This window comes from Paramormyrops kingsleyae, chromosome 3, assembly GCF_048594095.1.
Source record: "Paramormyrops kingsleyae isolate MSU_618 chromosome 3, PKINGS_0.4, whole genome shotgun sequence".
NCBI classification, from domain to species: domain Eukaryota; kingdom Metazoa; phylum Chordata; class Actinopteri; order Osteoglossiformes; family Mormyridae; genus Paramormyrops; species Paramormyrops kingsleyae.
The window spans coordinates 40,327,838-40,340,061 of NC_132799.1; the positions used below are offsets into that span (position 1 = coordinate 40,327,838).

The 12,224-nt window shown below is 41.9% G+C and overlaps 1 protein-coding gene across 1 annotated transcript; it reads right to left on the reverse strand.

Moving 5' to 3' along the window:
• Window positions 1-950: 950 nt before the first annotated feature.
• Window positions 951-9,864, reverse strand: hal (histidine ammonia-lyase). Its single transcript, XM_023840486.1, has 20 exons — window positions 9,419-9,864; window positions 9,212-9,272; window positions 9,014-9,041; window positions 8,832-8,906; window positions 8,640-8,712; window positions 7,424-7,490; window positions 7,298-7,335; window positions 6,939-7,064; window positions 6,695-6,834; window positions 6,451-6,498; window positions 6,014-6,161; window positions 5,291-5,386; window positions 5,156-5,214; window positions 4,613-4,693; window positions 4,410-4,475; window positions 4,142-4,307; window positions 3,900-4,034; window positions 2,628-2,736; window positions 2,422-2,491; window positions 951-1,622 (listed from the first exon to the last, which is right to left on the reverse strand). Exons 1-20 carry the CDS (start codon window positions 9,663-9,665, stop codon window positions 1,491-1,493), a joined length of 1,965 nt encoding a protein of 654 aa, XP_023696254.1. The 5' UTR covers window positions 9,666-9,864; the 3' UTR covers window positions 951-1,490.
• Window positions 9,865-12,224: the final 2,360 nt, after the last annotated feature.

Here is a 12,224-nt window from a genome sequence, read left to right on the forward strand (position 1 = left end):
ACAGTGAAGCCTACAGTGGGTGGGAGTCATGAGTTATCAATCACAGACATTTTCCTACTTCCCATTGATCAATTTCATGATTTCTATGGGCTTTTTCATGATGGGGTTTATGAATGGAGTGGTGGCTCTGAGGCTAGGGCTTTGTGCCAGCAACTGTAAAGTTGCAGGTTCAAATCCTGTGAATGCCCCAAGTGATTCTACTCTGTTGGGCCCTTAAGCAAGGCCCTTAACCTGCAATTTCTTTATCCTGGATATGCATTAATCTACATCCAACACTATAAGGAGGTCCTCCAACTTACAGGGAAAAACTTGGGGGTTGGTGGCAGGATTGGCACTCCAGCCACTGGGGAAAAAACCTCACACTGGTCCATAGAGGTTGTGTGGTGGGTACAGCAACACACTGTAATCAGTGTATGCTCCTTACCTCTAAGAGGTTTATACCACTGACAGCACAGTAAATCCCACCCACCATGGTTAGAAGAGGGTCAATAATCACACCACTAGTTACTGATTGTCTCTCTGTGTGCTGACTCAGCATATCTGAAAGTCACTTTGAGATCTGTGTAGATACTGGACCAGCACTAGCCAGTGCTTGTGGGTCACAGGCTACAGTTATTGAACCCTGAACAACCATCAAAGACATGTTGGGGTTGTCAGTAGGCCACAGTAAACATGGTCACATAATGCCTCTAGGATATGAGGATTTCAAGTACAGTAAGAATGAATCCCATATCCATGGTTACTCCTATGTTAGTATTATTATTTTTAATATTATTTGGCGTCATCAAGGTGATATGTTCTCCCAGCGACTGTACAGATAGCATTCTTCTGGAAAGTTCTGGCTTATCAAAGACTTGTTCATTGCAGTGATGGTGTTATTGTAGTTTATTTAATAATTGTGTTTATTGATTTAGTTGAGTTTGCTGATCCATGACACACAGGACAACGTCCGTGTTCATCCTCATTTTATTGAGAACATCTTTTTTTCCAAAACTGAGAGATACCTCTCCTCAAATGTTTTCAATTACAAAATCATGTTTAAAGTTTCCACCAGTTCATAATTACTAATGCACTACTATAGAAAGAAGACGTACAATGCTTCAAACAAACCTTGCAGTAATATATTGGCTTCTTATGTAACTGCTAACTTTTGTTAAAGTAAAGTAAGTCCAATTCCTTCTAACCAATCATCTTTTTTTGTTGTTTCATATTTGATTGAGGTACTTGCACATCTTCTAAAGCTAATACATTGGCTATTTAGCTATTAGCTTTTCTGCCTAGAAAACTAGCTCTCATTAAATATTTTTGCTCACAATGAGTGTTAATTGAGCAAAAACATTAAATTTTTAAATTTGATCAAGATTATGTGGTATCATCATACCAAAATGTCTTGAGTCTAGACAGACTACATTCACATCAGCACCATGAAGATGTTACTTGTAAGATTGGAAACATATGCTTCACTTTACAGGTTGCTATTTAAGGAACTGTCATTCGTGGCGAACCCGTTTCCTAGGGGATGCTGGAGGGTCCAGTGAAAAGGCAGTTGGGGAGGAGGGACGGGACTCTGGAATGTGTTCCATGCGGTATTTTTCAATGTATGGCTGTGCCACTGCCCATACCTGTGTGGGCAGGACCAACATGCTTAGTTATTCGCAGGAAAATAGCAACAGGATGAATGACTAGAATTACCTGCTCATTGTCTGCTGGTCCACCCTCACATGTGTGTTTAAAACTACCCCCAAATCATGCAATGGTATAAAACTCATGCTATGTCCCAAAAATTTTCCCCCTTACACTCCAAAACGTGGGTTCACAAATTTCAACCAAGCATATGCTGTTATATTACCATGGAAAGATATTTCATTTAAATTTTGATCCTTTAAAAGTATATAATAAAATGAGGTAATATGTGGGGGGTGGCATGGTGGTGCAGTGGTTAGCACTGTTGTCTCACACCTCTGGGACCAGCGCTTGAGTCTCCGCCTGGGTTACATATGTGTGGAGTTTGCATGTTCTCCCCATGTTGTCGTGGGGTTTTCTCCGGGTACTCCAGTTTCCCCCCAACAGTCATGCTGAGGCTAATAGGAGTTACTAAATTTCCCATAGGTGTGCATATGTGAGTGTGCCCTGTGATGGGCTGGCCCCCTATCCTGGGTTGTTCCCTACCTCATGCCTGTAGCTTCTAGGATAGGCTCTGAACGCCACACAACCCAAAAGGATAAGTGGTTTGGAAAATGGATGGATGGAGATAAATTTTGGATGACATAAAATCTTAAGCATCCCATAATGTCTCCCATTATATCCCAACTAATTAATTTGCAATGATGATTAAATTAGTTTCTCAGATGCTTAAGCCAGTCCTCACCATAGATTTCCTATCATTTATAACAGTGAGACGTCTCTTTGTCTATCACTTGCCTTCTGATCCAGCAGCAGCCGGTGGACGGCTTCGATATCTGGCGCCATGAAGCGATCCTTAATCCATGGCCTGAAAGAGGGGGAGGATCCAGGAGGGCAGGAGGCCAACACACTGTTTAGCTTGTTTACTAGCTAAGCTGACTGGATCATTAACCCACCCTCCCAAGAACTGGAATCTGTGTAAATATGCTGCCTCTCGAACTTACCTGACCATGGTTCGCAGAAGGTCATAGACCTTTTCCAGTGGTGTGGTCGTCCGGAGTGGCCGAAGAAACTCGATCCCTTGACAGGCAGCGAGCAGCTCAATGGAGAGGACTGACATAAGGAAAGGGCAGATGATTATTCGAATGAATGGATGGAGGTTGTATGGGCAGTTGAGTGGTGTGGGGACTGCCCCATGGGGAGGGAAAAGGGATCAGTGTAACCTCCAACTGTGAAGCAATCCAGTTAGTCAAACATACAGCAGCCAAAAACAAAGTTACACATGTATTCTTATCCTGCTTCACAAACAAAGCCAGCGTGCAGATAGCTAATTCAACAAGGGGTCGGGAAAGACTTCCCCTGAGCGAAGGGCTGTGCCGGACGCGTGTGACACTCCTGTGACCGGCCTCCTCCTCGTGTTACACATTAGCTTCAGTTAGACACTAAGTTTCCCATTGCCCCAGAGTGGCACATTTTCAGGGCATAGTCCACTTAGTGGAAGCAGTGCTACAGTAACAACGGGCCCATTTTAGGGAACATTGACAACATCTTTGACTGGCTAAAACCGGTGTCCTTTCAGATTATTAAGTTTACATAACCAGCTCAGGTCAAATGGTCAGGGCTTTTAAGAGAAATTTCTGCATGTATGCCCAAACCAGCACCAATTACTGCTGCCCAATCTCTGTAACACTGGGGTGCCTAAACTTGTGACAAAACTCAAGTTCTCCTGCACTTCACCTAGAATGACTAGTTTCTGTTAACTGGTGGTAATCAGGGCAGCTACTTCCCTTAATAACACTACTTTTGAAAACTGTACCTACTAATACTGGCACTGTCAGGGACCCAGTTTACACTGATCCTGTTGGAGTATCTTACCCACCTAATGCATTCAGTATGAATAAAGATAAATTCAGATCAACCAATACATTAGCATCACCATTACCCCAGAGAGTAAGTCTTTAAGATATGGATCCACTATTCCAGGAACAGGTTATCCTGGTGTGTATGACAGGGACATAGTGTCTATAAAAGTGACCAGAGGAGCAGCATGTCAGCAGGTTCTGCTCTGGTTCTTCTCAAGTCCACATCCGGTGCCCGTCTTTCATCTCCTTTACTGTCTTAACTCTTGACGACTATAGACCCCAGTGATGGTTCAGATTCTTTAATATTTAAGCACATATGGGGACTGGGGAACAGTTTTCTCACAGACACAGAAATGGTATTCAATGGAAGTGAATCAATAGTTGTGATGTTACAGCACCCTGGGAGTCACTCACTTTGCTCTACGTGTTCCACCACCCTCAGAGCCTTCCGGGCTGCCCAGCCACCCATGGATACATGGTCCTCAGTGGCGGCGCTGGTGGACAGAGAGTCCACGGAGGATGGGTGGCACAGAACCTTGTTCTCTGACACTGCAAAGATGGAGTTGAGTGTGAATGGGCAGGAGAAGATGGGTACCGGTGGGTAACGGGAGGTGAAAGGCCTGCAGGGTTTCCCCCAGGAAGTACGGCAGGCTAACCTAGTGCGGCAGCAGTGCAGTGAGCTATCATAAACCCAGAGTTAAGGCCACCTTCATTGACCAGGAAGGCAGGGAGCTCACTGAGGGAGGGGTTACACAGGCGCTCAATCCTGCGCTCGCTGATGGAGCCCAGCTCATGGACGCCAATGGCGAGATAGTCCAGGGCCTGGAGCAGAATTACAACATGCAATAATAAAAAAACACCCTCCAATGTGCACCATTTTGACTTTGGGTCCAACTAAGTCATCATCAAATTTCCAGCACCTACTTTGGCTGGATATTCCCCATGGAAGTTCCCTCCAGAAATGGTCTCTCCACGTTCTGCAAATACCATCTGAGGCTTTGGTCAAAGTTCAAACTTCTACCTAACCATCCTCAACTCCTCCATTACTCCTAGATACTATTGGGCTATTTTGATGAATGCTACACCAAGTATGAGCATGTCATCTGTTATCTGGTTTAAAAAGATACAGGGTTGTCCGTAGCACTGTTAATTTCTGTGTTGATGATATTTTTCACAAACTCTATTGTGTCATTTACCACGCCGTGCACCTGGGAGAGATAAAAGAATACAGAAATGATGCTTCATTAAGGACTGGTTGTTATTCCAAATGAAGCCTTGCTCACCTTTAAAAAGCTAAGAAAATGGAGATGCTGCCTTCATTTAAATTTGCATTACTCAGTATTTGTCATTCGCTGTTTGGCAGAGATGGGATAAATGATGCTTCAAAACCCAATAATGAGGACAGGTGGTGTCAGTCACTCAATAGTAACCAAGTAACAAATGGATAAAGCAGTCATGTTCTCTTTTCATTGTTCAGTCAAACTAAGATTTATGGCACATAATCCCATTCACTGTGGGTTTTGAAGCTTAATCTCTCCCCTCAGATACAGATGTTAAAAATCTGAACCACACAGAATACTCAGGTGCTACACTGAAGACCAGACCTCACCAAGGCTCCCATCAGGTGATGGAGTGGATGCCAGCCAGGACCATGATGAGTGTGACTTTACCTGAGGACAGCATCGCATAGTGTAGGCATCCTGGACACGGTCACAGAACCTGTGGCTCTCTGTAAACGAGACATCATTCAGGAAGGCCTGGGCATGCAGTGTCGGCAAACACGAACCTCATCGCTGGGAACTCACCTGCAATTTCAGATGGATGGTGGTCCGAGTCCAGCAGGGAGCGGAAGCGGAGAGCCACCTCCTGCTGACCTGGGTGTGGGCGGAGTTTGTGGATGTCTGGGGGGATGCAGGGATGCATGTTCCATTCACTATCTTAAGCTGTGCATTCACACCACCACCTCAGCCCTCACCAAAGTTAAGTTAGACATTCATTTTTATTTCCATCCTCATCAACAAATCTAATGGATGATTGTCTTCACGAGTTTGAAAGTTGTTGGAATTACAAGTTATATTGTTTTTCTTTTAGCAGACATGGGGATTACTATTTTGTTTACTTAAATGTACAATTTAACTGAATCCAGTTTGCTTTCCAGGGAAATAGAGTTGTGTCATTCCATAGACTGCTACTGGATTGATGCTACAAATGCTGCTGAGATTTTTTTATAATAGCAGTTGATGGGATATTGTTAGCTAGTATTTATGGTATTAGCCTACATTCAAATATTATATACTGATGAACTTCTGGTAAAGTGTAATTAACTTATGTGTTTTCCTTGAAGTGTTTCCACTTGTTCTATACAATGAACGCTGTTGGAATATATTACCAATGAAATAGCAATGGGACTTACTTTTATAACATTATTATAGTTCAGCATACTTGCTGGACTTCATGACTACAAGCATGTAGCAATTTAGCCTTAGCTACCATTGCAATAGCTGATTGACACCTCAAGTGACTCTCACCGCTGTCAAAAGCTTTGGTGGTCCCCTTCAGCACCTCCAGTGTCAGTGCTGCGATGATGTCAGCCTGCCTGGCAATAGCCTGAGCCCTCTCTACAGCCTCTGCCCCCAAGGATGTAATCATCTGGGTCCCATTGATGAGAGCCAGGCCCTGCCAAGAAGCATTAACATGAACAGTTAATCACAGGGTATCCAAGAACATTGTATTAAGCTCTAGAACATGTAATACATTTTGGAGCCTTTCAGTGAATCATTGGACCTTCACTAACATTGTGCAATATTTTGTAAATGTTCAAACCTTTTATAATAGTCTATATCCTTTCACTCAGTTGACCCCAATTTGTTGTAACTTGAGAGTTCTGTTTCAGAAGCAGTCAGTTGCACAGACATATTGACAGTTTCAGAGAAATAAAATAGATTTTACATTATAAGTGCAATACCTCCTTGGGATTCAGTGATATTGGCTTCAGTCCATGAGCCTCTAACACCTGTACGAGTAATACAAATACAAATATCAAGAAAACTCTAACCATGTATATTTTCTTATGATTGTGATCTTATATAATCTTATCTTTATATTATGATTTTGGGCAACACATCTCTATATACTGTTAAGCCCAGGGTGGCCATGATACTTTTTATTCAGATTCAAAGTCGTCAGTATTGATTTTTATAAAAGCATACATATTTGGCATCTGCCCAGCCACTCATTGGCGACCACATCTTCCCTTCCCCCATCAGCCCCAGAGCCAGATGCGACAGGGGAGCGAGGTCTCCACTGGCACCAACCGTGCCTTTCTCTGGTACGTAGGACAAGCAGGATGCTGTGGGGACAGTCGGGACACTGGTCACCCATAATGCATCCACTCCTGACTCAGAATACATCCATATGCAGGTCCGACCAGTGGCTGGAGGGTCTTGGGCTCACCGTTGAAGGCATCAATCATCCTCTGCAGTGTTTCCAAGGAGACGCCACTATGCCCTTTGGCCAGGACATTAATCCTCAGGGCAAGCAGCATTCGGGTTCGTTCAGGGCTCAATGGAGCACCTACACCTTCATTCCATACAAAAAGAGCACAGTGACCACCTTTGGTGAATTCAGGAGTTTATACTCTAATATAGACTCTACACATGAAAGGAAGACTACAGTGACCAGACCTGCACTGCACACTCAGATTAAGCAGAGAGTAATAACAATACACCTACAATCTTTCATTTACACTCTACACACAGGTTGACTGATACTTCTTCCTAAAGTAAAAGAATAAGAACTAAACATAGACTTACCAGCCGAGTGCGATCGCACCAGGTTTTCTTGCAGCTCCCTTCAAAGCAAAGAACAAACATAATTTCCTGAAAATGTCTTCTGAATTCTTTAACTACAGCAAAAAAGAAGGCAGCCCAATGACTCACTTTAGCTTGCTGATTGGGATCACGGTCCTGGCGAATTTCCCAAACCCAGTTGTGATGCCATATACAACTAAAAGAAAGCCAGTATTACAAGTTTGGCACTACATTACTTTTAATAAACGGACCAATAGTGCATGCAGTAATATACATTAATTTTTTTTCTAATGCCCTGTAGCACTTTTGCCAGTGTAACTGTGAGCTACCTTGATGCTTACTTGCCAGTTATTATGATCTGTCACTCCGTCCCCCCCATTTCCTATGTAAAATTTATAATATCATAGACAGTAGATAGTTGGGGAAAAATTAACATCAGTTATATTTTCAGATAACTTTGTGTTCTTCATTCTGTAAGCTTCTGTCTCATACAGTTAATGGTATAAACATATCATTACACTTTTAATGCAAGTTTAATCCATCAGAAGGTTAATTTCCTTGAGAACAAATGACATCTTAAAACTTTCCCAGCCTAAACTAATAGACAGATCAACTAATGATGTACCAGTTTTTAAGGATAATCTACATGGAAGCATCCACCCACTCCATTCATCTCTACAATGCTTATACTGGTGAAAGTGTATTTGAATATCTCATTGCTTTTAATAAGAAACTTAAAGACTTTTTGAGTTCTTTGGATGGTTATATAAGGCAACGCCCAAAGAAATGCATCTGTACAGGCTATACGAAGGTCACACATTTGATCTGTACAGAGGTGATGTCACATCTGGCATCAGAAGTAAGACTCTCTTACTGCTCTTAAGTAAACATGTTCTTTGACATTTCGCTGTTTGCCTTTGAGAACAAGCTAATCGTATAATAACTATGTGATTTTGGCTTTTTTGGAAAAGAATGTAAGCAAAAGTACATTGTGAAAATCCTTAAAGAAAACTTTGTTCAAACAACACATGAAATTATTTTTTTAAATACATCTATAAACAAACTGAAATACACCACATTCAGTATAATGTTTTCATCCAAATAAATGTTTTTATTTAGCAGTTGTTTAACAGTCGGTTTATTTATTAAAGAAAAAAATAACAAACAAACAAAAAACAGTGTAAGAAGATATACTGTGTAAAGAGATTTATTTGTCCTTTTTTGATTAGTTTTTTTCATCACACTGACAAGCAGATAACTATTAAAAACTTTCCATTGTTTCATGAGGATAATTCAACTATTTTAAAAGACTTAGGAGCCGTGAAAACACCTTCATTTATCATACCTTTGTGATCATTAACAATAGTGTCCAGAAGTTCCCTGGATTGCACAACCTTAGTCTCTGCCTCTGGTGTCAGCTGGAAAAAGGCACAGGGGTGACACCTGTTAATCTGCACTCACTTCAGCACCCACCTAAAATTAAATTGAGTAAAAGAAAACCTAAATAAGACTCAATGCATATGACTAATAGACCTACCTTAATCTTGTACAGTCCCTTTCCTAAATCCACAAGATCTGATGACGTGAGATTGTTACCATCCAGATGAAGATACTGGAGAAAAAACACATCAGCAATGAATTGCTCGTTCAATAAATCTGCTATTAGACATGAATTAACTTCCACATGCCATAGATATATGAATAAACGGAAGGTCTCACACTCTCTGGCTCCCGATACGCTGCTGTTCTGCGAGCTGTTAAGGGGAAAAAACCTTTGCAAAACCTAAAGGATAAAAAGATTTTAATGTGCCATAATCCTCACAACCCTCAACTACCCCCCAAGAATCGCAAAAGAGAAGTACTAGTACTAATAGTATTATTAATACTGTTAGTACTATGCTTAATTGGCAAGGATACAGGTGTGAGACTCCAGGCTGGAAAGGAATAAAGTCAGGAGACATGGTGTCCCCATCGATCGCTGTAGGGGAGACAGTCACATCAAACACCTTAATAACATTGTAGGGTGTATGCATGAAGCAGACTATGGGCACTATCTTTTAAACTATGCAGTAAAAACATTCTATATGGGAGATTTGTCACATTTCTTCTGACCCTACAGATTACCCAGTTCGACAAAGTCATTGTCTTCCAGGACATCCTCTATGGTGTCGTCGGGGTCCAGCAGCCCTTGTCCTTGGCACCTCCTGGCCACAAAGCTTATGTCCTTGACAGATTTGATTCCTCCGTTGTCTGGTTTGTTCTTTGTGTAGCGCTTGATGGCCTCCAAACCCAGCCACTGAATAGTGTAGGAGGGGTCTTTGCAGGGCACCGTCAGCCACTCGTCCCGGACATGAACGGTAAAGCGAGGCATATTGTGATCTGCGGGTACCGTGGCTCTGACTGACACCGGTCGCTCTCCAAGGTCCTGCCAGCGTGTGAGGATATCCGGCCAAAGGGGCCAAGCCACCACTTACATGTAGCCAAGCAAACCACTCCTTGTATCAGGTTCAATCAACCGATACTGGGACACTCGCAGGTCTAAAGAGTGGAGCAGCACCGAGGAGCCAAATGTTGAGTGGGAGGTGCAATGTCAAGTAGGAGGCGCAATGTGGGAGGGGTTTATAATTGTTATCATCTGATACTCTAACCCTAACCCTCATTATGAACCCCTCCTACCCCTTGTGATAAATCCCTCCTACTCAACACTGCCTCTCCCACTGGGCTCCCGGCTGCAGCCATATATACTTGGGGCTGAAGCCAGTTGAATGAGTTACAAGACTCATGGCATCTGTCTGTAGGTGGCAGCACTGAATGAGTTACAAGACTCATGGCATCTGTCTGTAGGTGGCAGCACTGACCTATGTTTTGCAAAAGCAAGCTGTCATTCTTCATTTCCTAGCCTTGTAACTGTCTGAGTTAGTGTATCACTTAATACCCTCCCTTACATTACTTTGTTATGTATTTATACTTGTAAGAATATATTAAAGGCACTTCCATGGATGGCAAACTAGTCTATAATTTCAATGGTATGTTTATTTCAACATCAGAAACAACAAAAATCATTATGTAACAGGTACAAATCAATTTGTCATTTATCTAGGGAAATAAGTATTTGATCCCCTACAAGTCAGCAAGAAATTAACACATTAACACAACACAAGTAGTACTTAATTAGGTATTAACAGATACCAAGCCAGCATTCACATTTAATGGCATTACTTTGTTTAAAGAGTATTCTTTGGTTACTAACCTTTCCAGATCTTCAATCTTATCATCATGAGAGACACCAGACAGCTGTCTAAGGATGTCAGAGACAAGATTGTTGACCTTCACAAAGGTGGAATAGGCTACATGACCATCAGCAAGCAGCTTGGTGAGAAAGTAACAACTGTTGGTGGAATTATTTGCAAATGGAAGAAAGACTATAACTGTCAGTCACCCTGAATCTCGGGCCCCAAGGAAGATTTCGTTTTGTGCGGCATCAATGGGCCTCATTCACCAACCGTTCTTACGAACAAATTTGTTCTTAAACCACATGTACGCACTTTTTTTTACGAAGATTCTGACATTCACCAATGTTTTCTTATCTGAATTTGTTATTAGCTAAGAACAGAATCTACGCATACTGAAGACCATTCGTACGCACATTTGAGTAATGATAGTTTGTTCAAAATAATCGGTTATAGCAGTTTTGTTCATTCTACAGTTCATAAAATGAATGTATTTGAGTCATTTATAAAAGTAAAATATATAAAAAAAAATTGTGTAAAAATTATTTTCATTGTAGTAATTAACCGCGATCATGCGGATTATAAATAGGTCTGTTTCTGTGCATTGGCCTTGCTATCAAAATGGCATTTCTGTTACTTGAAGAGCTTGCTAATCGTGCTCTGAGAAGGGAACGCATGTTTGAAGATCATTTAGATTTATTTGGCACACAGCATTCACAGAAAAGGTGATATCTTTCCATGTACAGTATCAGCTTTCTCTGGGGTTTTATATCAACTGGTTACGCTACTAAATAACATGTGTCTATTTGCATTTACCTCCTGTACAGTAAGATCCAGTTATAACGGACTTCAAGGGACCTGGTAAAGCAGTGGTTCGACTTTTGGCACTAATTTTAAAGCCGAGCAAGCGAGAGAGTGCTGTGCAAACGCGAGGGCGTAGAGGTATGGATTTTCTGCTCGGGAGCGCATACTGTACGCGCATGGTTTTTATGCGCGAGTTTTGGCACTAATTGAACGCCATACACATGCCCTTTTATGGGAAATTTCAGGGCGTTTCCCTATGCTAATTAGGACAAACTGGCACGTGCTTTCAGTTACGAAGACATGGGATTCACCATTCTTAAGAACAAAGGTGTGAACAATTCTGCTACTTAAGAACATGTCATGAATCCGATGTAGGTTGTTCTTAAATTTCGCAGGAACAAATTTAAGAGAATTCTTAAGAAAATATTGGTGAATGAGGCCCAATGATCTTAAGAGCAGTGAGGGCTAACCCCAAAACTACATGGGAGGAACTTGTTAATGATCTCAATGAAGCAGGGACCTCGGTTGCCAAGAAAACCATTGGTAACACAGTATGCAGTTATACTGTAGTTTGATATACTGCAGTGCTCACAAAGTACCCCTGTTCATGAGGGCCCATGTTTAGAAGTATGCCAGTGAATAATTCCAATGAGGCTTGGAAGAATGTGATGTGGTCAAATGAGACCAAAATCGAGCTGTTTGGCATCAACTCTACTCGCTGTGTTTGGAGGGAAAAGAATGCTGACTGTAACCCCAGGAACACCATCCATACGGTCAAACACAGAGGTGGAAGCATTATGCTTTGTGGGTGTCTGCCAAGGGTACAGGATGGCTGCACTGTGTCGAAGGAAAGATGGATGGAGCCATGTAGTGTAAAATCTTGGAAGAGAACCTAC